General features: G+C 54.8%; 2 protein-coding genes and 1 long non-coding RNA gene across 4 annotated transcripts in view; 1 reads left to right on the plus strand and 2 right to left on the minus strand.

Annotated features, from left to right (window-relative positions):
* Window positions 1-1,936, minus strand: part of NTN3 (netrin 3) — a 31,692-nt gene extending 29,756 nt beyond the window's left edge. Inside the window, exons 1-2 of one of the 2 annotated variants that reach the window (XM_033074495.2) lie at window positions 1,849-1,936; window positions 1,304-1,415 (exon numbers count right to left, since the gene is read on the minus strand). The gene's annotated coding sequence lies outside the window, so the exon portion shown is untranslated. Of the gene's footprint in view, window positions 1-1,303; window positions 1,597-1,848 lie in introns of those variants that run through there. The other variant, XM_033074494.2, reaches the window with a different exon arrangement.
* Window positions 1,131-8,157, plus strand: LOC117004048. Its single transcript, XR_004419578.1, has 4 exons — window positions 1,131-1,201; window positions 2,909-2,994; window positions 3,612-3,698; window positions 7,036-8,157. It is a non-coding gene; the product is annotated as an uncharacterized LOC117004048 (long non-coding RNA).
* Window positions 8,158-21,854: 13,697 nt separating this feature from the next.
* Window positions 21,855-22,782, minus strand: LOC117003896 (noggin-2-like). The gene has a single exon (XM_033074273.1). The coding sequence runs from the start codon at window positions 22,559-22,561 to the stop codon at window positions 21,929-21,931; it is 633 nt and encodes a 210-aa protein (XP_032930164.1). The 5' UTR covers window positions 22,562-22,782; the 3' UTR covers window positions 21,855-21,928.
* Window positions 22,783-25,212: the final 2,430 nt, after the last annotated feature.

Here is a 25,212-nt window from a genome sequence, read left to right on the forward strand (position 1 = left end):
TCTAGACTCTCCGGGCTCTGAGAGACAGGCAACAGAAAACTTGGCCAGGGAAGAAGGCATTTCCAGCCATGCAAGGTGTACACATCCATGTCTGCACTCAATTATTGTCTCAGCCTGGCTACTGGTCCAATACAATTGGCATAGATGGAGGTGGGGATGCTCAGCCTGGCTTACATCCCATACATTCATGGGATGAGCTCCCTGAGAGAGCAGTATTCATGCTCAAAGTGCTGCCGAGATGAGCATCAAGCCAGCAGGACCACTGTGCTGCCAGAGGAGCCTATGCTCCTGTCCACAGGGTCTTCCTTACCCACCCTACTTGGCAACATAGCAGACTGCCAAGCACCAGGTCCCCATCACACCAGTTAGTCCTCATCCCAAGAATGGTATTTCCACCCACCCACTCTCCAGTAGGCCAGGGAAGCTGTGGGTAGGATGGCATTTTGAGGAAATGAGGTTTCAGCAGCTCCAAGAGAGGAAAGCAAAAGCAAACCCACCAAACGTAGCCCAGCTTCCCTTCCCGTGAAGCTGCCTACTCACACATTCACTGGCCAGAGCTCTCATCCTAGCTGTGGCTTAAGGGCCGGGTGCTCGGGGTGCCGAGGGTCTTGCCCAGCCTGGCTCCAGAACTGCAATGGAGCAGAGCACTTCCAACGGGAGCCATTTCCAAAGGGATCCAACCCTCCGAGCCCGCCCTGCAGGGGAGTCTCTCGGGGCGGCTGCGCTAGGAAGTAACCAGTGATGGACCCCAAGCCTGGGATAGTGACAAGGGTGATACCGCCCGCGCAGGTGACTTTGTGCCGGCAGAGCCCTCACAGGCGGAGAAGGGCCCGCGGTGGGAGCGGCGGGCAGGGCACCACGTGCGTGCCTCGTGCCCGGTCAGCCGGGGCTGGCACCGCAGGCTTGGCCTGGCAGGGCTCCCGCCGTTGCCCGCACCGCACCCGCACTGAGCGGGGCCGGGGCTCCGCCGGGCTGCGGCACTGCGGGGCTCTGTACAGCGCCAAGAACCCCCGAGCCAGCTCTGCGAGGCGGCAGCAGCGAGCCGGGCCGGGCCGAGCCGAGCCGGGCCAGAGTGCGGAGCGGCGGCGGCCGGAGCTGCCCGGGGACGGGAGCGGCGGCGGCGGCCGCGGCAGCGGGCGGCCCCGCTGCGGGGAGGTCCCGTTCTCGGCGGTGAAAGGATGGAAAGGGAAATAAAGGGAGGGTGAGTGCGGGGGGAGAGGGAGGAATAAAAGGCAACGAGAGAGGGAGCGTTGGGGAGGAGAGCGGGAGCTCGGAGCGCTGGGAAGTTGGGAGCGCAGCTTACCGCAGCCAGGCAGGTAGCGGGGCTGGTCTAGGCGACAGGTCCAGGAGCGGCGGCGAGAGGAGCCGAGGCCGCGGCGGGGTGGACGGCGGGCAGGGATAGCACCTTCCCGGTGCTGGCCGCAGCACGAAGAAATGAAAAAAAGTGAAGAAAAGGGCAGGAGGGGGAAAAAAAGCAATGATAACAAATTTCCAGAGAATCCTGCGTGGGGACGAAATAAGGCGAAACAGTGGAAAGCGGGAGCGCTGCTCTCGGCGGTGCGGGCGGGTCCCAGTGCCGTGCCCGCAGCCGACCGCGCTCCCGCCCGCTCCACCGTACCGCCCGCGGCTGCTTCGGCTGCGGGAGGGAGGGGGGGAGGCGGCAGGGGAGGGCGAAAAGGAGAGGAAAGGGAGGAAAAAAACCCAAAAAACAACCAACAACAACAAAACCTTAAAAAAATAAAAAGGAAAAGAAAAGCAAGAATTGGAGAAACTGAGACCCGACCGCCGCCTGGACGTGGAGTAAAAAGGCTTCAATAAATCCCGGGTTGAAAAGAAGGGAAAAGTCACCTCCCCGAGGAAATCAGAAGCAGATTTCGAGCCATTTAATCACATGCAGGGAGGTGTGTGCGTGTGCGCCGCCCGCCGCCGCTGCCAGCCCTGCCTCCGCCCTCCGCCCCGCCGGCAGCCCAGCGGGCAGGGCCGGAGCCGGGCGGGAAGCGGGGCCGCCCCGCCGCGGGCAGCCCTCCCCGCGGGGTCCCGGGGGCCGCCCCGCCGCGGGCAGCCGTCCCGCCGGTCAGCGCCGCGGGGGTCCGGTGGCCGCAGTCCCTCCCACCTGCCGCCCGGCCAGTCCTGCTGCACCCCGGGAGTTCCCTCAGTCCACAGAGGGTCCATCCCCGCGGAGTAAGGGTGGCTGCGGCCGTAGCCCACTGCGCCGAGGGCTCAGCGGTGCCGCAGCTGGTTATTCTCCCTCTGCTTCCCAAAGCAAACAAGGCATTTACCAGGCGGGAGCAGTTCCTCTTATGGAGGAAGCTGGAGTCTCCGCTCCATCCCGTGGTGCAGGGGCTTTTCTTGCGCTGCTGCACCAGAATTGCCCTCGGTCTCTGATTTTGGGGCAGGGAAGCGGGGCACTTCTGTACCGAGCATAGATGCCCCCGAGGGGCTGCCCCGCTATCCCCAGATCACCTGCGAGCGGAGCACGAAAAAGGTGAAACTAACTTAATCAGTTTGTGTGAGGCGGTGGAGCAGAGCAGCAAACCCGGACGTGGATTCTCTCCCTCACTGGGGCCGTGTTCACAACCCTGCGGCCCCCACATCTGCCAGCTTGGCCTAGGGAACATCCTCTTGTAATTGCCGTTGCAATTCCCGGAGGTGGGAAGAAGGGCAAGGTGCTAGCACAGTGTCCACCCATTATGTTCAAAGCCCCCACCCACCATCCCCCCTGCTCCCGGGGGACCCCCGTTACCCACATCGTGTTGCTCTGGAGCAGCAGGTTGCAGGAGCAGCTCTCCCAGCCGGCTGGCAGATGCTTACTGAAGGAGCAGACCCCAGCTGTCTGCGAGCCCCAGGGGAATTGCTGTTTGCTGCTCTCTGCCTTGTTGCACTAAACATGTTTCCTCTCCTATTTCAGCAGCAGGGATGTGGACAAACAAGAGTGAAGCCACCACGTGAGAGGACAGAGGAGACCTGGGGCATGAGCAGGGGAACATCAAGGCTGTAAGTCCAATGCTACAGATATCTTGTAGCCTCCATGTCTCTCCTGGGGATACTTGTGCATTTGGAGAACTGGGCAGTCATGCCAGAAGCCACAAAAGCAGCCCCGATGCAGATGCCAGATGAGAGGCTAGTGCAGGACCAGTGTTTGCATTGTGTGGGATCAGATCAGACTGTGAGGCAGAGCAAGGCCCTGGGTTGTCAGGACAGTGTGGCACCAGGGACAGGCTGGGATGATGAAGGCAATAGGGCAAAATGGGGCATGGCTAGAAGATCCTGAAGTGACACAAAGCAGGAATTGTCCAACAGATCAATCTGAAGGCATTTTCCTCACCAGGAAACACAAGGACAACCATGAGCTATTATACTGAGCCAGCCTGGCCTGGCTGCCCCAGGGTGGTGCTGAGCTGGGGGGCTGGATCACCACAACCTCAGTGCTGCTGTTTTCACACCCATCGGACCCCCACTATCCTGTGACTCAAACATGGTGTTAGACGTGCTGGCCACCATATAGAAAAGTTTTATAACTGCTATCCACAGGCCTCACATCAGTGAAAACCCAGTTGAGATGGGCAAAAACTGTTTCCCAAATCCCTGTTTCTCCGGTTTCCTCTTTGTAGGATGGAGAGCCTGTGAGAAAGATGTGAATCTGGATTTGGCAAATGGCAAGGCTACAGACATCAGCAAGGGATGGAACACTCACTGAGGTAGGAATCAGACTGTGAGATCCTGTTGGTGTTCCTCAGCATGCTGACATCACCCAGTGTTTGCTGCCTTCCTGGGCAGTTCTGGCAGGACTGGCAGGACGAGAGGATAAGCATACGGTGTTGTCACCCTGCAGTCTGCAGGAAGCTCTTTCCATTGCAAGCTCCCATTCTGCATTCATTCCTGCTCCTTGTGCCTCATGAAGGTGCAGCATTTGGTGCCAGCCAGGCTTCCCAGTCAACAAAGGATTGCTGAAAGGACACAGACATCCAGAAGCTGTTGGAGCAAAAGTGCTGGCACCAAATCAGCTGGGGCAGATACAGAATTGTCCAGTGTGTTGGAGGGATCTTAAAAGATCATCCAGTCCAATTGCACAGCAGGGATATCTTTCACTAGACCAAATTGCTCATTCAACCCTATCCTTGAGCACTTTCAGGCATGGGCAGCCACAGCTTCTCTGGGCACCCTGTGTCAGACCCTCAACACCCTCACAGGGAAGAACGCTTTCCCAATATCCCATCTAACCCTGCCCTCGGGAGGTGGGAAGCCGTTCCCCCTTGTCCTATCACTGCAAAGTCTCTCTCCAGCTCTGTTGGAGCCGCTTTAGTAATTGGAAGGGGCCCTAAAGTGCCCCTGGAGTCCTCTGTCCCCCAGGCTGATGCCCTCTTCTGCCCTCTGTACCTCGCCCCCTCCTCGCCCTCTTCCCTGCAGCACACGCTCAAAGCCAGCCCAGCTCTGCAGAGGACTCCCCTGGCCATTGCCCTGAGCCCACAGAGTGGCTCGGGCTCTGGACACTGGACACCAGACACTGGACAGACCCGGACAGATCCCGGACCCTCGAGCCCCCTGCGGTCAGTGCGCGGCGCTCGCGCGCCCCCTGCCGGCCCCGCGGCGCAGGGAGAAGAGCAGGGCGCCGAGCGCGGCCCCGGGCTCGCACCTGGGATGCGCGGGGTCGGTGTGGCCGGGGCCCGGCGCTGGAGCCGCATGAGCCCAGCTGTAATCCAGTCCTCAGCTCCTCCGAGGAAGGAGAGCATGCCACAGCGGGCAGCCCCAGGCCCATCCCGGCGTGTCCGAACGGCTCCTTGTGGTGGAGGCTCATGTTTTCAGACAAGCAAGGAAGGGACCCTCCCTACTGCCTCACCACGTCCTTCTTTAACCTCCTCACTGGAGAAGGAAGAGGTTTACTGCCAGAAGGGAGGACTCCTTGCTTTGACTGGTTCCACAGGCCCCTCTCCCAGTGCAGTAAGAGAGGAAGGTCCCATTTCAGCCACTGGGTCATCTTCAGGATTCCATAAGGAATCTTCAGGATCTCCAGGACTCCGTAATTCTCCTGTTTCCCTTCTTTCTATGCTACTTACTCTTCCAAGGGCACCTTATCTGCCTCCCTTTTGGGACTATCAGTCTCCTGACAGACACATCTACCTTCCCACCCTATGCTCAGAGTCTGTCCCCACACATGGTATCTTCTGGAGTGCAGGTTACAGCAGCTGCTGCCAGGAACTGAAATGTGACCTTGCAGAGAGGTACAGACACCCTTCTTGTGGGGTGTGATTTGCCCAAGGCATGCTCCACACCAGTGGCTTGGGGCTCATCTGAGCCTAAGCAGCCCTTGGGAGTCTATTCCCTCCACCCTGACTCTCTTCCTCACCATCCTTCCTGCAGGACCAGTCCATCCATGATGCATTTAGGTCCTTCCTCTTGCTCTGCACTGCTGGGGAACAGAGATGTCCTGGGCTGCCTGCCTAGCCTGGGGTCCAGGTTCTGACAGCGCCCTGGGGTTTGAACACTGTGGGGATATGGGGGCAGCCCCAATAGGTCCTCCCTGGGGACCAGCAGCCCTGCTCTGGGCCACAACAATTTTCTCTGCCATTCAGAAAGGTCAGTAGGGGCATTTCACCCTGGAGACAGGGTTTGTTTGTTGAAAGATGCACAGTGAGCGTGACTTGAGGAAAAGGAATCCTGTGCAATATTGCCAACAAACCCAGCATATAACTCCATATAACACAAATAACCACTGCAGTGAGATTAGGTGAACGTTGCCCTGCCCTGCCCTGCCCCTGCTCACCCTGACATGAACATTGCACAGTGCTGGAGCTTCTTTTCACAACCCCAGGCCAAGCTGGGGCAGCCCAAGGGGTTGCAGTCTGCTAGCAAGGCTGGAGAGATGTTGAACCTGCAGCAGTGTGTGCTGAGGCCAAGTTCAGTGCCATTGCTGTTCCCAGTCTTGGACTGGGGAATGTTGTGGAAGGATGATGCTGCAGGGGCTGAGGACAATGTGCAACACAGCCCTCAAACATGCTCCATGCCTCCAGGAGGTGGCAGTTCTTCAGGCACTCCAGGTCCTTGCTCTTCTAGCACATCTTTAGCTCTATGTTATCCTGCTGTGGCTACTTCTAGCCCATGGTAAAGGGACTTGCATGGCCCTGGTTCACAGTGAAAACATTCTTGGGCAATGCTGAATGTGATGAGTGTGTCTCAGGTCCCCCTATTCAGCAAGCAGCTGGGGTTAGAAATTGATTTTGTGCTTCTTTCTCTCTCATCAGCTTCCTGAGCTGCAAGATCTATGCCTGGTCCTTTCCTGAACATGCTTTGGTTCATCTTTAACTAATTCCATCCCTGCATGACTGCCATGGCTGTTTGTGCAAACCGCTCAAGAATCACCCCCACGCCTTACACTCCTGTCTAGTCCCCCTGCTCTGCAGCGCCCGCTATGGCACCGGCACGTTCTTTCTCCACGGCAGGCAAAGGGGCACGCGTGTCCCCAAGGGCTAAGTAGCAGCAGCCGCGGGACCCTCCAGCCCCGAGGGGAGCGGCGGGTGCGAGCCCGGCCCGGCCCGGCCCGCGGCCGCGAGATGGAGCCGTTCCGCCGCGGCTCGGTGTGTGCCGGCAGCAGCAGCGGGTGGATTGGAGCCGCGGGATAACCCGGGCACTGACAGATGAATGTATGTTCCCATCGGCAGAAGGATGCTGCGCCTGTCCTCCTGCCATTAGTGGAAGGACGCTGTAATTGTAACAAGCGGGAGGACTCTGTGCGTGTCTTGCACCCCTTGTGCCACGGCAGGAGCCTCGGGATGCTCTCGAGGCAACGAAGGCCTCTTAAGGATGCACAGCTGCCCGCCAGCAGCATCTCTGCTGAGCGGGATTATGTGGATGCAGCGAGGGTTTCTCCTGAGAAACGTCTCACCTGGATTTTAAGAGTTTTTTTCCAAATTCTATTCACTGGCCTGAAGTCAGAAGCAAAGCTTAGCTTTATCACAAAGGGGCTCTTTTAATAACCCTCGTCAGCATCTTCATGTGCTGGGGACGCAGCTCCCATCTGCTCTCGTTTTCCTGCTCCAGGCCTTGTGCAGGGATCGGAAGGAGCCGGGCGGTGCTCTGTCACCCCGGAGGAATGTGAGCCCTGCCGGCTGGCAGATAACACCTCGTCCGCAGCAGCGTTGGAGGAGCAGGCAGCCACCACAGAACGAACGATGTTGCAATCGGAGCACAGCGTGTGCCTGGTACTTCAGGAGTGTTCCCAGCGAGACACCAAGGGAGGAGGTCCACAAACCTGCCTGGCAGATGGAGGCTGTCCTGTGTGAGCCGGGAGCAGCTTGCTAGGCTGCCTCTGGCATGGCTGGGGTTGAGGTTTGGCTTGTGTCATGTTTGCTCCAAACCAATTCAGTGTTTGGGTAGATTTGAGTTGGGATTCCAGAGAGCCTCAGCTTGGGAGGTGTCTGTACTGCTCAGCTGGGCACAGCACAGGGGGCCCTTGGTTGCCCATAGGTTGGGGGCCCCAGCCTGTTACTGGGACCAGGAGGTGCAGCACAGAGATGCCAGCCCAGGTCTCCAAGGCAGCAGGACCTGTTGCTGCTCAGACTTGCCTCAAGCAGCTCCTGTGGCTCCAGATCCTGCTCAGCTGCAAGCAGCAGCAGCTACTGTGATATAAAGAAATCCCTTGTTTTTGAAGTGGTGGTGGGGTTGAAGTGCCTCCTTCCTTGTCCCCTTCGAGAGTGCTGACACATGAGCAGGCCTGTAGGGATGAAGGCAATGCACAGCCTCAAAACTTGCCAGAGCTCCAGAAGTGTTTGGACAATGCTTTCAGCCACATGGTGGGAATGTTGGGGTGTCCTGTGCAAGGCTAGGAGTTGGGCTAGATGTTTGTGGACCACTTCCAGCTCAGGAGATTCTGTGAATTCCTGTGAGGCAGCAGAAGTGTGAGCATATGGTCAAATGCATGTGGCCACACTTCTGCAGTCCTCCAGAGTGTCTGGGGAGGTCATCCCTCCACTGCCTCTGCTGATGATCTGGGGCTGAGCTCCCAGTGAGGGATGAGATCAGGGGGTCCCTTGGCGAAGCCATGTCAGACCGAGCAGCTGGCATGGGCCTTGATGAATCAACTAAAGAACTTTGTCTGAAGCTGTCCTGAAAATGAATGTTTCTGAAAGGTGGTGGGGGTATGTGACTGGCAGCCAGATGGTTAGGGGAAGAAGTGATACTGAGAGGAAGGGCTGGGACAAAGGGTTGGGAATGAGGGACCAGGGTGAGCAGCGAGAGAAGGAAGGCAGGAGAGGAGAGGTGGGAGGGAGGGAAGGGAAAGAAGCTCATCGGAAAACATGGTGTGAGGAGGGAGAGAAGAAAGATGGTTTGGGGGGTTGGGGGAAAAGAGAAACACACAGAGAGTTTTGTAACAACTTAAATTCATTCCAGACAATGTCCAAGGAGCCCTGGCAGCACGGGTTGAAACTAACCCTGCCTTTGATTTTATGAGTTCATTATATGTTGTTTGGGACAGTGATTCATGCATCTTGGCTGCTTCACATTTTCCCTTGTGTCACAAATGAAGAGGGGACCACAAGATGGATTATTTGGATGGAAAGTATTCCCTCAATTGTTAGGTAGATGTCTTGTGCCATGCAGAAATCCCAGCAGAGTGGTCTCCTGGGCTGCCCCAGCTCCCTGCACAGCACACACAACCTCTGCGTCTTGTTCCCTCTTAAGGGGAAAGCATTGGGAATGGCTGGGCAGAAGGATGCCCAGTGGTGGCCACGTATGTTCCATGCAAGCCCTTTGCTGCAAAGCCCAGGATGGGCCAGAGGGTGGACAAATGGGACAACTCAGGCTGGTGTGGGGAACATAACCAGCCACCAAGGATGGTCCTATGACCAGTGTCCCAGAGCCCATCTCTGCAGATGGTGAGGGAGGGTGGCCTCAAGGTCACAGTCCCAGCTCAGGGACCAGCTGAGATAATACTTTGCAGCACTGCCCTGGGTGCTCATCACCCCCATCCCCACCCCAAGAGCATCACTACACTTACAGGTTGTCACTGCTCAAAGGTGTGAGGTACTGCATGAACTACAGGAAAAAAAATTCAGGAACAGGTGGGTGACTTCCAAACCATCTTGGTTGGGAATATTTACAACCCTAATAATAGGCCCTGGTCAGAAAAGTAATAAAACCTGCCCGAGACAGCATCAGATAGCATCAGAGCTTACTGAAAAACACCAATGACTTGGTTGGGTGTTGTTACTATTTTTAGCTTTCTGTGTCATTTCAGACTTTCCAGTGAAAGGAAAAAAAAAAAGTCTCACAGATTTTTAAAACCCATTGGTAGAGAAAATACAGACCTCCAGAACTGGACACCAAAAGCCTGGCATTTTCTGGTTTTGATTTAAAATTTGTCTTCCAAATGAGACAAAGTTCAGCAAACTCTTAAATTTTGACCAGAAAGGCATTTTTCAGTGTGGTTGGTCCCAGCCTGAGCCCTATGAATGACTACTGCTACACTGAGAAGCTGTGAGCAGCCTGGAGAGCTCCCCATGCTGCTGTACCTTGCACTGAGCAGTGGGAAAGTGCCTTGAAGATCCACACTTACTGGGTTATGGAAACCTCTACAAAGGCCTGAAGTAGCTCAAAAGGAGAGCTGAGACTTCCTTACAAGCTTGCACTAGTGCCAGATGTGCTTCATGTGGAAGCACAGGTAAACCACCACATAGAAACCCATCTTGAGATGGGCTGTAGTGAAGAGGACAAAGGAGAACTGAAGTGGGGTCGCTGAAAGCTCAGGATCTGGCAGGGGGGGAACAATTGCAAGCTCCAATCTGCCCTGCTCCAACTGAGCTCTAGAGACCCAGGTAGCCCACACTCCTCATTTCTTCAGGCCTGGGCTCAAGCACTGCTGTTCCTGCAGGGAGTCTCTTCTGAGGATACAGTGCACTCCTTATTCTGCTGGGATTGCAGGCCAGCATCTTTCTCCAACACAGCTTCACTTCAGGAAAATGAGGGGGTTTTTTTGTTTGAATGTTGTTGTTTTTAAAGAGAATTCTTAGGAAAAACACTGCTGAGACGGATCAGCTCATTTTCGAAGCTATCCTGAGGCAAAAGGCAGAGGGTGTGGGCTGTGATACACACCCACATCTGTACAATGAGGAAGGCAACAGTGCAAAGCAAAAACAATTGCATGAAAAGCTTTCCAACAACAAAGTTTGCAAACCCGCAAAGCCCAGGCTATTTCTTGTGGTCGGTGGGTAAGAGTTCCCAGATAATAGGGCCTGACAATGGAACAATGGGGGCCGAAAGACGTGGTTCATGATTAGGAGTTATATAACAGTGGCTGGCATTTATTAATAACACTCATGTTGGGCTTCATTTTCTTAGTTAGCACTTTTCAGGTTCAGAGCACTTTACAACCCCTGGCTATTCCATACTGGATACTTGGCACGAGGTGACCTGGAGCAGTAGGAGCAACCTTCATGCCTGCTTCTCTTGCAGACCTTAAAGGGGAAAAAGGAAAATGTCAAGCAATGGGTTTTCACTGGCTATTTGGGACCTCTCCTGTACTCCACAGTCATGGTGTGGTGTAAGATCACATCATTTGGGAAAACAGAGTTTTCTGAGATGTGTTACTGAAGCTTAATGTTTACAAAGTGCTCCTTTTCCTGGAGAACAAGAAAAACTGGGACTTTCACTGGGAATCAGGAATAAGTTCGGGTGTGATCCCAAAAGGGAACCAGCCCTGGAGGAAAAATCCACAGCCAGCCTGCAGTGATGGCATCTGCCTTCTGGCACAGTTCTGGGAGGAGTGAGACATCCTACAATCTTGATGGCTGCCTACCACGTCCTGGGACACGCTGGTTGGAGCAGTGGGCACGGCTACTCTTGGGGGATGCACTCAGGGCAGGCTGGGCTGCTCACTGTGCCCAGCTCTCATGAGACCCTGACGCAGAGCAGGAGTCATCCCGTCAGCACAGGGGATGAGTGGTCCAGTCTGAACAGGTTGTCTCCTGGTCTGGCTATTTATTGCTCCTCTGACTGTTGCTCATGGTATGTGCTGACCGCTCAGCCTGCTCATGAAAAACAAGAGAATTCCCGTCCAAGCTCTGGTGCCAAGCAGGCAGCGATGCTTTTCTTCTGAGCAGGCCTGAGAACCTCTCCTCAGCCCTGGGAGGCAGATGTCTCAAAAGCGGCTCAGACCTGGGAAAGCTCATCAGAGAGTCCCCAGTCTGCTCCAGAGGCAGAACCAGTGCAGGCAGGAGAAAAGCCTGCCTGTGCATGGAGGTGAAAGCAAAGGTCGTCATGGCCCCACAGCTCTACTCCTAAGCAGGAGGCATGCAGATTCCCACAGAACACTGCAAGGAGGTGGCAGGGTTTGCACCTACAAGGGATAGGACCTTGTGCCTTTTTCCACTGGTTCCACATGGTCATGCAGAAGTGCATGTGCTCCAGTGAGCAGTCCTGAGGCATGGAAATTCACACTTCCAGCAGTTCCTCTTATAGGAGAGGTCCAGAGATGCTAAGCAAAGCCAAGGGCAAAGAGCCACCCCAGGGACAGACCTATGACAAGCTCCAGGAGTCCTGGGGAGGTGCCTGAGCCAGACTGGAGGCACAGGGCTGTGATGCTGAAGTGATTTCCAGAGCCCGCTGAGCGGTAGCCATGCTGATGCATCCTGTAGGAGGAAATCTCTTTGTTTGGTAAGATCAAAATCGTTCATATCTGTCTGGATGTGCTCACCTGCACAAGACAGATCTTGAGATACTGTGACCCTGCTTTAATTTCACCTGGCCTATCAGAGATGCTGGCAGCACCAGGAGCAATTTTAGCACTTGTCAACCATCCTCTCACATGGGAAAAACCTCCCACACCATCAGCTCATGCTGTCTGGTGGAGAGCAGATTGCACTCCAAATGCCAGAAGCATTGATGGTTCAGGGACTCTGCTCACTGGCAACCATCTGCCAGTTGATGGCTTATCAGCTCTTCTTCTTTCAAAGGGTTTGGGGTCTCACCCTGCAGACTGGTCCCTGCACATCTTTCCAGCCTGCATGCCAAACAGCCTGTAGGGCAGAGATAGTGGTGCCAGTGGCTCAGCATCCTCTATATTGCAGCCAAGTACAGGCAGAGCTGCTAGCAGGGGCCACATGGGTGGAGCTGGGGTGCCCTCAGGTCTTTGGCTGCAGAATGTATTGCTGGTGGTGTCAGAGGAAACCAGGGTGTTTCCTGGGGTTCATGTCTCCTCATGGGTCTGGCTTAGGCTTGGGAAAGTCAGTCCTGGGACTTCCTGCTTCTCCTGTGCACCTTCCTGCACAGCTGGGGTGAATGATAACCAGGCAGGATCAGGGGGACCCCACACAGCATGACTGTGGTCTTGCTATGTGACATAGAGATTAGTTCCCCTCAAGCCCCCAGCCCAGGACATCTGGCCCTGATGATCTCTGGTTGGACTGCCCAGGACAGCCCAGCATATGGAATCCAGCTGCCTGTGCCTGAGTCCAGGTGAGGTGGGATGAGGTGAGACTGGTTGGATGAGACAAGCAGCCAGGGGAAATGATGAGAGTAATTTCAGACCTTTTAAATCAAGACTTAGATGTACCCTTTGCTGCTGAGATTGAAATCAGGACTCTCCTAGCTTCAAAGACAGTGAGCATGAAAGGTCAGATTTTTTTACTGTACATCCCAGGTGAGAGCGATAGCCAGATCTGTCTAACAACCCAGTGTTCCAGGCAGGACAATTCTTTCTTTATGTGCCCTGAAGTACTGAACAGAAAAGGCTTAAATATAAATAATTTTTTTGCAGGGAGAAATACATACTGACCCAGGCAAGCTCATGAGGATTAAAACATTCTCCTCACACTTACTGGGAAAGGATAACATTCATCATCCGGCTAAAAGGCGCTTCTGGTTCTTTTTTGGCCACCTAATCTGAATGCACAGAATCACTGGGTTCAAACTGGGTCAAAAGGTCCTGGTGCTGTCTGGGTGAAACCTCTAAAATCCCCATCATGACTTTTTCCATAAAATTTAATTTGTTGGGAAATTGCATAGCCAAAAAAAAAAATATAGTTTCAAGGTAAGTTTGGTCTAAAAAAGTTTCCTGCCAAAACCAAATGCAGTTCCTGGGGCTGTTTCCTTCTGGCATTTGTCTCTGCACCCATCTTTCATGCCTTCCCACCTCCAGATGTGGTGCATTCAGTAGTATGGCACTGGCTTAATGACAGATGGTGCCAAAGCTAGTCTCTCTGGATCCTAGTGGCAACTACTCAGTGGCTCATCTTTGTGTGTTTCTCCATCTGCTCTGCCTTGTTTGAGGTTTTACCCTGTTGGAGGTTGGGGTTTTTTTGCATTTGTCCTTCTGATCATGGTCTGTACCTCAGAGATCAAATTGAAGAGCTTTTAAGAGAGGAGAAGGAACTCCATGTTCTCTGAATCCTTGTCCTGGGGATTCGCTGTCTGTGCTCCAACAGCTCTCTGGGCACGGCAGAGCCGTCCTTCTACCTTGGAGCTCAGTGTCACAGAAGAGGAAAGGAAGAAGCAGGGAAGCCATGACTGGAACTATAAGTCCACTATAAGGGCTTGTTAGCAGCAATTAGTGCCTTATTTACCAGTGCGCTCCTCTATGCCCAGCATGAAGTCCTCACATTTCATGTTTCAGCTGGCTTGCCCAGAGTATGTGAACAAGAGTTCTTATTCTCCTATGTAGGCATCCACAGTCACCTTCTGTCTGTGCTACATGGAGGGGGAAGTCTTCCATAGGCAGATGTGCTACATAGTCCTCACCAGCACTATTTGATGAAAAATGGCATAAAAATATAAAATTTTGATGAAGAACAGAGGGAAAAAAACCTGACTGAATTGTCACAATTCCTTTCCTATTTTCAGTCTCACTACAGTTGGTTGAATGTTTCTAAATTCAGCTATGCTTCAAAAATTTCGGACCAAAAAACATAAGGATGTTTTTAGAAAAACGTTTCTCAGTTTTTCCCTTCTGATTTGGCCATGTGTTTGACTCACTGAGAGGAGACTCCAGTTGGTTTTTTCTGACTAGAACCACACTTTAAAGAGAACAGCCATTCCCTTAATTGGGGCTGATAAATCTCGTGGGCACAAATGAAGATAAATCATATTTTGAACCCATAGCACAAATTCTCTCAGAGTTTAAACATTTGTGTGGTATTTGTTAAGCAATTTGAAGTCTTATTGAAGTAACCGAGCTGGACAACAGGGTTGGATCTGGCCCAGGACAACAACTGTGCACAGACACTAGGCCTGTATGGAACGGGGATAGAAGGGCCTGGATGAATCCCACTTCACTTGGAACACTCACGGAGGATGTGTCCTTTCTTCTATGCAGGATATCTTTGGTTGTGCTTCTTCCACTGCTCCCTTTGGGAGGATGGAGGGATACTCTGTCAGCCGTAGGCAGCCTTTATATTCCTGGCATGCTAAAACTCCTCATGAAGAACAATTTTGCTCCAGCCCAGAGGAGAGTCATGGAGGACTTTGGACTTCTTGTGTCTGTCTGCTGCTGCTGCAGTCTCTAGAGGAGAAAAGGGCTTCTGCCACCCTGGCATGGCCAGAAGGGGACCCCAGGGTCAGCAGTGGCTGATGTGAAGCTGGAATTCCCACCGGGGTACAAAGCTTGGGCAATGCAAGCTCCAGCTGCTCCACAGGACAGCTTTGTTTGGGTTCCAGGAACCCTGTGGCGGTACCGGGACCCTCGGGCTCCGGGCCCTGTGGCGGTACCGGGACCCTCGGGCTCCGGGCCCTGTGGCGGTACCGGGACGCCCGCCGGACACATCGGGTCGCTCCTCCCCTGCGCGGCCACCAGGTGGCGCCGCCCTCCCGAGTCAGCCCGGGGCCGGATCGGGACTGGCACTGGCACTGGCACTGGCACTGGCACCGGCACTGGCACAGCACTCACGGCAGGGCCGGGACCGGGACAGGGCAGGACCGGGACTGGGACAGCTCTCACGGCAGGGCTGGGACCGGGACAGACCGGGACAGCGCGGACAGCCCCCCGTGGGTCTTCATGAGGACGGAGGACATTGCCGTGCCGTGTCTGGCCAGTGATCCCTTCTCCAGCCCCCAGAGCAGTGTCCGGGAGCAGACAACGCCCCCTTGGTCTTGCTGAGAAGCCACATCCCAGCCCGGTCCAGAAGCCTGGGCAGAGGGCACCTCCCGGTACAGTTCAACCCAGGGCTCTGCTGGGTACCACGACATCACAAACAGCATCACCACCTCTTTCCTTAGTGTCCTTCTTTATCCAGCTTCATGGTTACGCATTGACCCACACGCTGCCTTTGCTGCCTTTGCTGGCTCAAAGAAGTGTCCAAGAGGCTTGCTGGCTGCAGTTCCTGGGTGGGAAGTGGGGAGACAAATGTAGGCTCTTTCCTAAAATATGGTCGAAGAGCAGAACACCAAGTGCAGCTAGGATCTCAGCTCCAGGATGAAATACAGTCTCTGTCCCAATAAAGTAGATAAGCTGAGCCAAGGCTGGAGGCCCAGTCCTTTGTCAGTACCACCTCCTGGAGAGAAAGTGTCTTTTGGCGGCAAATGTGATGGAAAAAGACTGGACAATGCTTTAGGACACAGGCAGCCTCAAAGGGGATCTGATGGCTCTTGCACAACCCTCCAAGAAGCTTATGAACTCAAACACCTGTATATGACCCAGCATTCATGACAAGGAACTTTTTTCTCAGGCACTCTTGTTCCATTTCCCATCCCAGACTCAGAGCTGGTTCTCCAAAGACTATCCTGCCACGGCACCCGGGGATGCAAACTTTACTTCCCTTTTCAGCCTTCCTCTGCTCCACTTTGCCTCCTGCTACCTCCTCAAAGGCTGCCTCCAAAGCACCCAATGCCAAGACAGGAGCTACAAGGAGCATGAGACATGCTGCTGCTCAGGGGGATCAGCATCCTGGGTACTCCAGGGTCCCTGCTGTGGACCCCCAGCAGCTCTGACAGCACTGGCTCCAGTCTCAGCTTCTTTTAGTGGCATGCAAGTCTCTCCCTGGGGAAAGGTACAGATCTTACAAAAAAATGTTGGGGTCAATGAGCTTGGCTGGGCACCTTCCTCTCATTTTCCAGCACAGGGAGATCACTGTTTTCCATGGAGCATGTTCACAGGTAACAAAGCACAGGACATGGCTGACCTAGTCAGGTCACCTATGAGCAATCATGTCCCATATCTGGCTACCCTTCACTCCCAACTTCCAGATACAATAAAGAACCTTATCCATTACATGCTGTATCATATTGCTGGGACCATGACTTCTCCGAGGACTCCTTTCCCTTTTTGGGATATCAGTGTGATGCTGGAGAGCAGGGTCTTCCACCATATCCCAGTAGCGGTCCATGGGCCCTTGGTGGTCTGTGTCCTGCTCCAGGGTGCCTGGTAACTGATGAAGGCTCTTTGGGCAGGTCATTGAAACTCCTTGGGAGGAATGGTGGGGCCTGCAAAAAGATGGGCAGAATCAGTCCACTGAAATTCCCTGATGGGCTTGGACATAGCTGCATCAGCCACATCCCACACATCTGTTTCAGGCTTTGGGTCAGACTCATCCAGACGAAAAAAAGTAAAATATGTAGACTGTTTTGGTGTTTGCAAACAGACCCTGCTTTTTGTTTTGTTTTGTTTTGGGTTTTTTTTTTGGTTCTTTTTTTGGGGGTGTTTTTTTTTTGTTTTTGTGAATGGATTCATTCACCGTCCTCTGAAAGGGCCATTTTAGCCAATGGCCGGTTTGCAAGTGCTGCCTCCCAGCTCCCTGTGGTTTGCTCTTCGTGGCTCTGCCTCTCTGATTGGGCTCTCCATGCCACATGACGCTGTCCCTTCTTCTTGACGGAGTGTCTGACACTTTTAGGCAGAATACCAAACAGCTAAAGCCGAAGAGCAGCCATATCCCTGGGATGCTGCTGCTGTTAATGTTTGGTTTTAATCACTGAGGGGGAGGGGAGGCTCTTGCAGATGAGCCAGCAGCCCTTCTGACACCTCTGGAGTGTCAGTGAGCAAAGCCTTACACTCCCTTATGGAGAGGGGTCGGTGTCCTGCTCTGCCGAGCAGCAGCTGGGCACGTGGTTGGGTTTGCTGTGCATGGACACAGTGAAGAACTGCCCAGGAGTGGAAAGGCATCCTGGGGTAAGTCTGGCACAGAGAAAACAGAACCCCCACCCTTGTATCCAGTAGCACTGAGGAGATGGTGAGACGAGCCCACCTCTGCCTACCCTGCAGGGCACACCTGTGGTCAGCACAGCATCACCGAGGTTGGAAAAGACCTCTGAGATCACTGAGCTTGGTGCACCCTGGCATGGTTAACCTTAGCAGTGTGGCTTGATCTTCATTGAGGTGATGAACGAGGAGCTGGAGGTGCCTATGGAAGTGGGTCCAGCTCAGCTGGAGCTCCTGACCAGCAGCAGTCAGCAGGCTGAGCTCACCAGGGGCCTGCTGCTAGATCAAGCAGGTTTTCAGGGAGACTGGCTTTCCAATAGATCCTGGTTGCCATGACAGGCTGTGAAGGCAATTCACAACAAATGCTTGGGCTGGAGGAGGAGACAAACATGATTTTGCATGTTGGGAAAAAGCTTAGCCTGGGCTTTAAAGTCTGAGGAGGGCAATTACTTCCTCCAGTCCATTTGTCTGCCTTTCTAGGAATGACGAGTGATGGGCTTAGGTCATCCCCTGGGCCCGAGTCAGATATCTCAAGAGCTGGCACTAAACATCTGTGAGCTCTGGCCCCGTGAATCTGAGTTACTGTGGCAGAGCCGGCGTGCTGACAGAAACTGAGTTTCTGGACACTGGCCTTAGTTGAGGGGATGTGAGCTAAACAGGGAGAGGCAGGGCAGAAAATGGGGATGAAATACCATTTGTCTATGAGACAAAAGACTTAACTAGCTACTGGTGTCAAAACCAAACTGGGATGTGAAATAGGAATGGAAAGGTGGCTTCAGCCTATGGAGTCAAATGTCAGGAGCCATCCTAAACTCATTCTCTCTCCCAAGAGAAACAGGATAATCTAAATCTGGGGTTCATGCATGGGAAAGAAATTCACCACGTGATAGAAGGGCCTTGACATGCAGAAGGAAGAGATGGAGACCTCTGCAGACCTGAGAGAGGGGCTCTTTTCTTCAGTCAGGTTTTGTAGGGAATACAAGGAAGAGATCCAGCTGTGATCTAGCCAACAGAGCTGCCTCTGAGCAGCACGGGGTGTTGGAACAGGTGAACTCTTGCCTGTGCTGGCTGTGGAAAGGAAAGCTGCTTTTGCTTTCACGTCATGCCAAGGGCCATGTGCCTGCAGGGCATGTAACATCCACTGGGTCCTGTGGAACTTCCTCTGCCCTGCCTGAAGGAAGAAGTGATTAAAGGGCTGATCCTTCTGATAACCACCTTCTGCTTAAGTGTGGAGACTCAGTATGGAGAAGCAACACTGCAAAGCGTGGGGCTCACTGCAGCTCCTTGGTTCCCCTGCCAGCTCCGGGCAAGCTGGGTGCCCAGGAGTGGGGATGCACAGCCCTGTCAGTAAGTGCCCACGGCTATGCATGGCTTTTGACAATTAATGACAGGCAGTACCTGGGTTAGAGGATGGCACCCACCCTCAGTGCTCAGCCCTTTTCCCAGGCCATGATCTCAGAACACAACTGGAAAAGGTCCATGTCTTCAGAAGCTGGCACCCACCACATCTCAGGGTTCTGTCCGTTCTGCCCCTTTGCCCCTGCAGCTCATCCCTTAATCACAAGCAGCTTGGGGATACAATGCAATAACCACACCAAAGAACCAGGCTTGTTCCCTTTTGTCTTCCTCTCCTTTGAGGCTCGGCAGTTGAGGCGAGCCATCACACCCACGACCCAGCTGTCACATGCCCGGCTCACCCCTCCCGGGGCAGCCAGGTTCCTCGCACGGGGGCACTGCACATCAGCACCAGGTGCCCATGGTCCAGCGCTATGGCAGATTGCCAAGGCAGGGGTGGGCAGGCTGGCACACACCCCACAAGGCTGCCCTCTGCTCCTCAGCCCTGGCCCTCACCGAGCACCTTGGCTCTCAGCTCTCATGCTTTCACCTCCAGACAAGCCATCATCTCAAGCGGGACCACTGAGTTCTCCCCAGAGATGGAGGCAGCCCCCCCTCCTCCCTCCAGCACATGGCATGGAGACTTTTAGGCTGGTTTTCGCTGAGTTCACACAAATCTCGCCTTCCCCTTTCCCAACCCCCCCTTCCCTGCACAACTGAACTCAGCCATTGAGCCCAGCGAATGGTTTATTTCCCAGGTTAGCACAAAGCAGGGGTCTCTGTGTGCCCCTGGAACCAGCAGAACAAAACGCACAAAGACGTTAGAGGGCCATTTGTAACCAAATCCCAACACACCAGATACTGTTGGGATTATGTCAGAAATATTTTCCCAGAATGCCTTCCCCCCATGCTCCCTCCTACAGATGTTCGGCCCCCACACCACAGATGTTGTTCCTCTTGCAAAACGAGCTTTCCCCTTTCTCTCTGAAATGGCCCTGATGTTTTGCACATTGTCTTCCCCAAAGTCTCGTTTTCACTCTGCCCTCTGCATCCCCCCTTCCCTGATCCCTCACTGACAAATGTATGGAAAGGCCGACCTGCCTCCTCACGTGGGGATGAGGGGATGGCTGCAGGGCTCTGCAGGGATCTGGGCTACTGGATGTCACTGTCCCTTTTGCCTTGCCCCCACCATACCTGTCTCAACAACTCTCTCCCTGTTTAAGCTTCAATCTGTGACACTCCAGCTCTGCAGGCCTGCTTCACGGGACTTGCTGGACCTCAGTCCCCTCAGACAATGATGGAGGGATACAAGCCAGACCCCTTGGAGGGTTTCTGGTGCCTTCCCATGGGCTTGGTGTAATGCTGCTTTCCTGTGCTGCATGCCAAGCTGAAGAGGGGGGCAGAGTCTCCTTGCTGCTCCATGGCCACCTTGGAGGAGGACATCTCCTCACTGGCCAGGGCCTTTGGCAGCAGTTTGTTCCTCAGGGATGCTGGGCATGTTTCACCAGTGGGAGTGGCAAGACCTTCCCCTCCAGCACCAGCAGCCCACGCAGAATACGCAGGGAAATGGCCTGGCAACCCGTTAGGGCCACGCTCCAAGCCCTATGACCGACCGACCGACAGATCTCCGTCGGCAGCAGGCTCGCACTGCCGGTGCCCTCACTGTCCGGTGCGGGGCTCCTCCCCAGCCCGGCTGCCGGAGCCTGCCCGTGCGGAGCCGTCCCGTTTCTGCCTTGCCCTGGCTCCATGGGAGGCGGGGATGGGCCTGGTCCCGGCACGGGAGCTCTGCTGAGCCCCGCACTGTCCCGGGCAGGGATGCCGGACTCGGGGCTCCGGCGCGACAACTGGGCAGAGCAGGGCGCAGGGCTCGTCTCCATCCTTCCCTCCTTTGCTAGTAGCGGCAGCCGAGAAAAAAACATTTGTTCCGACACACGCGGGGTTGCTAAGCTGTGTCAGGCGTTTTGATGGCCGGGGCAGTAACCTCGACCGCTTTCTCTGCCAGCAGGAGAGCCGAATCCAAGAGCCGCAGAGCATGGAATCTCCCAAGGACTTCAGATGACACCTCCAGCCTGGGGCATCGCAGCTCTTTTACACGTTACGAGACATTTCTCTCCCGTCGGTATTTTTCTCTCTCCCCAAAAGGTTATACACACAAAGAAATGCCAAAGATGTCGGGATTTTTGAGATCCCGGAGAGACAGAAGCCGGTGGAGCTGCCCCGACTTTTGGGGCATCTCGTGATTTACACCAGCGTGGCCCAGGCAAAGCCCTTTACTCATCACCTGCTCTGAGCAAGAATCCGAGTCTCCGCTGGTCTCCCAGGGAGCTGGAGTGCAGCACCGGGTTTTTTCTTCAACGATAGAGTTTATTGCTAAAAATGTTTTGATCAGTGATAGCTCATATTTACATTGATATGTTTTAAAAGGAATATTCAAGTAAACATTTCCAATAGTTTCTGGCATAATCTCTAGTTTGTTTTTTTTTTCCTATACACAAACAAAAGATAAAAATAAATAAACTGTACACAGAAAATTTCCTTTAACATCTCTACACGACTATTTGTATTCCCACACAACAAAACAATTCCACTCTTTCATAGATTTGTACTTTTCTTTAAAATTTCCTTCTTAATTAATTGTTATACACTTTTTAAAAAAACCTAGAGATCTTGGTAAATTAGTTCAAACATCAGTGACAAGGTCTGAAGAAGACAAAAAAAAAAAAATACAGCACAGAGAAACAACTGTTCAGGGATGCTGCGGTTCTTGTTTTTCTTTTTTTAACACCCCCCCGCCCCTTTTCTCCTTTTGATAAAAACATCTTTACAAGAAATTTCTGCCCTTCCCTTCGGCAGGGAAGTGCTTGGGTTCTGTGGGGATGGGTTTAAAATGTGGTCCTATGTCTTTAAAATAATAATAATAACAATAATAATAATAATAATAAAAAAACAGCTGCGATTTTTCCCCCCCTCCCCCGCTTTTTTTTTTTCCTTTAAAATCTCTCTATTTACACCGCTGGTAGTTTTTTCCCTCTTTTTTTTAAAGTTTTTTTAATTTTCCTTTTGTTAGAAGGCTATATATGTATAAAAATAGACATCTGATTGTAGTGCTTTACTGTGCCTTTGGCCTGCCCTGCAGTTCCTGGGTTTGCTTTTCCCCCTTTTGAATAAAATAACATTAAAAGAAGTCCAAAGGAAAAAAAATTAACAACAAAAAATAAAACGAAAAAAAAACTCCCAGAATTAAGAAAATAATAACCACCACCATCAAAAAAATCCAGCAAAACCCCAAAGCGGTTCATTTTCTCCTACTTCGCTTTGGGTGGGAGGTGGGAAAAAAAAAATCCCCCAAAAAAACTATCCCAACACCCTCCCTCCCCCCTACCCCCCCCCCCCCGAAAAAAAAAAACCCACCCGAAAAACCTCTCCCCCTAAAGTGATCCGGAGGAGGAGGGCGGCAGTGCAAGGGGCCGGGGAGGCTTAGCAGGAGCACTTGCACTCGGAGATGAGCGGGTACTGCACGGGAATCCAGGTGCAGTACTTCTGACTGGACCAGCCCTGGCAGTGCCAGCGTAGGAAGGTCTTGGTGACCGACTTGACGGGCTTGCAGAACATGCCCTCGGGGAGCGAGCAGGACTTCTCGGCCAGGCAGTTGCCCTCCTTGATGTAGCGCGGCCAGAAGCGCACCCCCAGGTCCTTCCAGGCGTAGAGCACGGGGCAGTGGGTGTGCGCCCAGAGCCACTGCAGCACCTTCCGCCGCGCCTTCTTGCCCAGCCGCAGGCGCGGGCCCCGGGGCGGCCCCAGCTCCAGCCGCCGCAGCTCGGCCGGCAGCGCCGCCCGCCCCCGCCCCGCCGCCGCCGCGGCGCCCGAGGCGTTGGCCGGCCCCGGCACGGCCACGGCCATGAAGCTGGGGTCGAAATGGCTGCCCAGCTTCTTCCTCAGCGTCCTCTCGTCCAGGTCCTGCTCCTTGGGGTCGTACTCGGGGTCCGGGTGCTCCACGATATCCTTGACGGGCAGGTTGTCGCTGGGCGAGGGTCGCAGGCGCAGGAAGGGCTGCCCGTCCGCCGGCAGCGCCAGGCAGAGGCAGAGCAGCAGCGCCCGGATCGCCGTCATGCTCCGGGCGGGCCCCGGCCCTGCTCCCGGCGGCCTCGGCTCCTAGCGCTGCCCGGCGGCGCCCGCCGGCTCCCGGGGGCTCATAAATAGGCAGAGACACCAGTGTCCGGCGGGGCCCGTTACTTTAAATAGCCCGGCCGGGGTTGTGTGACAGCCGCATCTGAGGCTCGCCCCGCGCCCGCGGCCGCTGGCTCCCGGGGCTCCCCGCCGGGCCGGCTCCAGCCGCGGTCGGCAGCGCCGGGGGGTCCAAGCCTCCCCCGCGGGGGAGGGCAGGGCACGGCGGCGGCCGAGCCTTCCTCCTCCTCCTCCTCCTCTGCTGCCGCCGCCGCCGCTCTCGCTCGCTCGCTCCCCCCCAAAATTCACAGCGGACTCGTCTCCATCGCCATGGTGACAGCTGGGCCGAGCCCCACGACAGCTCGTCTAGACGGTGTGACAGGGTTTGGCGTGAGACCGGAGCCCGAGAATAAAACCCTCCTTTATAGCCGGGAACGCCGGGCGAGGGGGCGGGTGGAGGGTCACGGCGCCGGGGCGCTCGGGTGGCCCCTGCACGGCCACGGCCGGGGCACGGGGCTCAGGCGGCGGCGGGCGGCGGCGGCAGCGCCCGCGGCCCGGCCGGGTTCCTCCTCATGGCGAGCGGCGGGGGCGGCCCGCGGGCCCCCGGGGCATCCTCGGCGTGATGGGGCTGGGGGACCGGAGGGTGTCCCCGGCACTGGCGAGGCGACGCGTCCCGATTCCCTGGCGGCTCCTCGGCGGGGACGGGCAGGCGGGCTCGGCCGCCGCTCAGCAGCTCCGGCAACCCATGCCGCTGCTCCGAGGACTCGGTCGCCCCCACCGCGCACAGCGCATCCAGCCGCGGCTCCGCTCCTTGCCCTGCGCTGCCGGCTCGGGGCAGCCCGGCCTGGCGGGTTCGGCTCTGTGTCGCCGGTGTCGCCCGCTGCCCCTACGTCCCACCCGCCGCCGTCCGTCTGCCCGCTGCGCTCTGCCGCGCTCTGCCGCGCCGCCTCGGCCGCCCAAGTTAAATACGCGCCCGGCGCGGCCGCCCCGCCTCCCCTGTCACTTTCACCGAGCGCTGAGTGACAGCCAGGTCCTGCCACCACCTCCCGGAGCCGCCCACCCCCCTCTGCAGAGCCGCGTCCCACCTGCGGCTCCGGGCTGGCCGGGGGCCGTCACCCCAGCAGCGGGCACGGCACGGAGCTGGAGCCGATGGCCCCGTAGCAGCGGGCCACTGTTCTGCGCAAACCAGGGCTTTGGGCACCGTACGGGGAGCGGGACCCTCACTCTGCGTCTGCCTTCCACAGCTGCTTTGCTGCTCCGTGTCTGCTTCTCCTCAGGAGCCCAGCCGCCATCAAACCACTTTCCAGCTTTCCACAGAGCTTTAGTAGAACTGGATACCATGTCCTTAGGGCCCTTCTGGGACAGCACATCGGGATGGGACTGCTCCAGCACTAGCATCTCAGCACCCTCTGCAAGGGAGCTTGCAGTCTTTCTGGAGCATCACTCTCACGTCCCCGCATCCCTCAGTGCAACCATGGTGTGATAACCAGTCAGGTTAAAACACTGGCTCTTCCCTCACCTCCTCAGCGGTGTGGGGCTGCATTTTTTCTTTCGGAGAAGAGCCTGGACCCACAGTCTTTGAGGCACAGAGATTGGTGTGTGTCAACACTGCAAAACCTCAAACGCTCTTCACCTCCTTTACCTCCACATTGCTGAGCACTGAGCTCACACTTGAACTATATCCAGAAATTGGACACACAGCTGGTTCCTCCAGGCTGTCAGTGCATAAGAACATTCCTGCCCATGCCAGTCACTCTCTCCCAAGGCCATGAGATAACCAGTTACACAGTGGAGCCAAGGCGGTGTGCAGAGGGACTGAGGTGGATCGTGGGGCCAGTTTCTCACCGCAGTGTGCTTCTGACCTAGCAAAGTGAGTGGCTGCAGTGACAGGTCATCCCAGAGCATCCCTCTGGAACATGCTGGGTGTTGCACAAAGCTGGTTCCACTTACTAGACTAAGTAACAGACCATCTCCCCCAGCTTCTGTCTCTTCATCATCTCAGAAATGCCAAATGTTGGGTTCAGACAGGAAACAAAAACAACCCACCCTAAAACAGGGCTGGACATCCAGCCCTAAATCTGCATAGTCAGAGCACCTGCTGGACATTGGGGAGACAGAGCTGCAGTGCCAGCGTGGGAGCTGATCCCAGTAATTTACTGTGTCTAGGGGTTTAAATGCATCTAGCCTTTCTTCCCTCGCTCTGTATTTCCACTTTCATGATCCCAACTTGATTTGCTGAACTTGGAGCTTTTCTTCATTCATTTGGCTCACACATACTCTGCTATTAGACCCAGGAAGCTGAACTGTTTCCCATCTTTTTCAGCATTAGTGCTCAACAATTTGCAAAAGAGACGGGTATTATCTGTAAAACGTTCTCATTATCTGTTTTCTGACCCTGATGCATATGCAGTGCTTGAAGCAAAGGCAACCTGAATGTGCAAGATGTGCTCTGCCATCGTGCGCTGCTGAGTGGGAAAATGCAGCGCTCTCAGCACTGTCAGAACTAAAGCAAACACAGAAATGAGAAGCAGCTCAGGGCAGAGACACCCAAGAGTCAGGAAGGGGGCAATTACTCAGCAAGATGTACTGCTGTTGGC

Source organism: Catharus ustulatus, chromosome 16 (genome assembly GCF_009819885.2).
Source record: "Catharus ustulatus isolate bCatUst1 chromosome 16, bCatUst1.pri.v2, whole genome shotgun sequence".
NCBI lineage: Eukaryota > Metazoa > Chordata > Aves > Passeriformes > Turdidae > Catharus > Catharus ustulatus.

Coding starts and splice junctions, on each gene's coding strand:
- LOC117003896 (XM_033074273.1), bottom strand. CDS start 22,561: ATGACGGCGATCCGGGCGCTGCTGCTCTGCCTCTGCCTGGCGCTGCCG.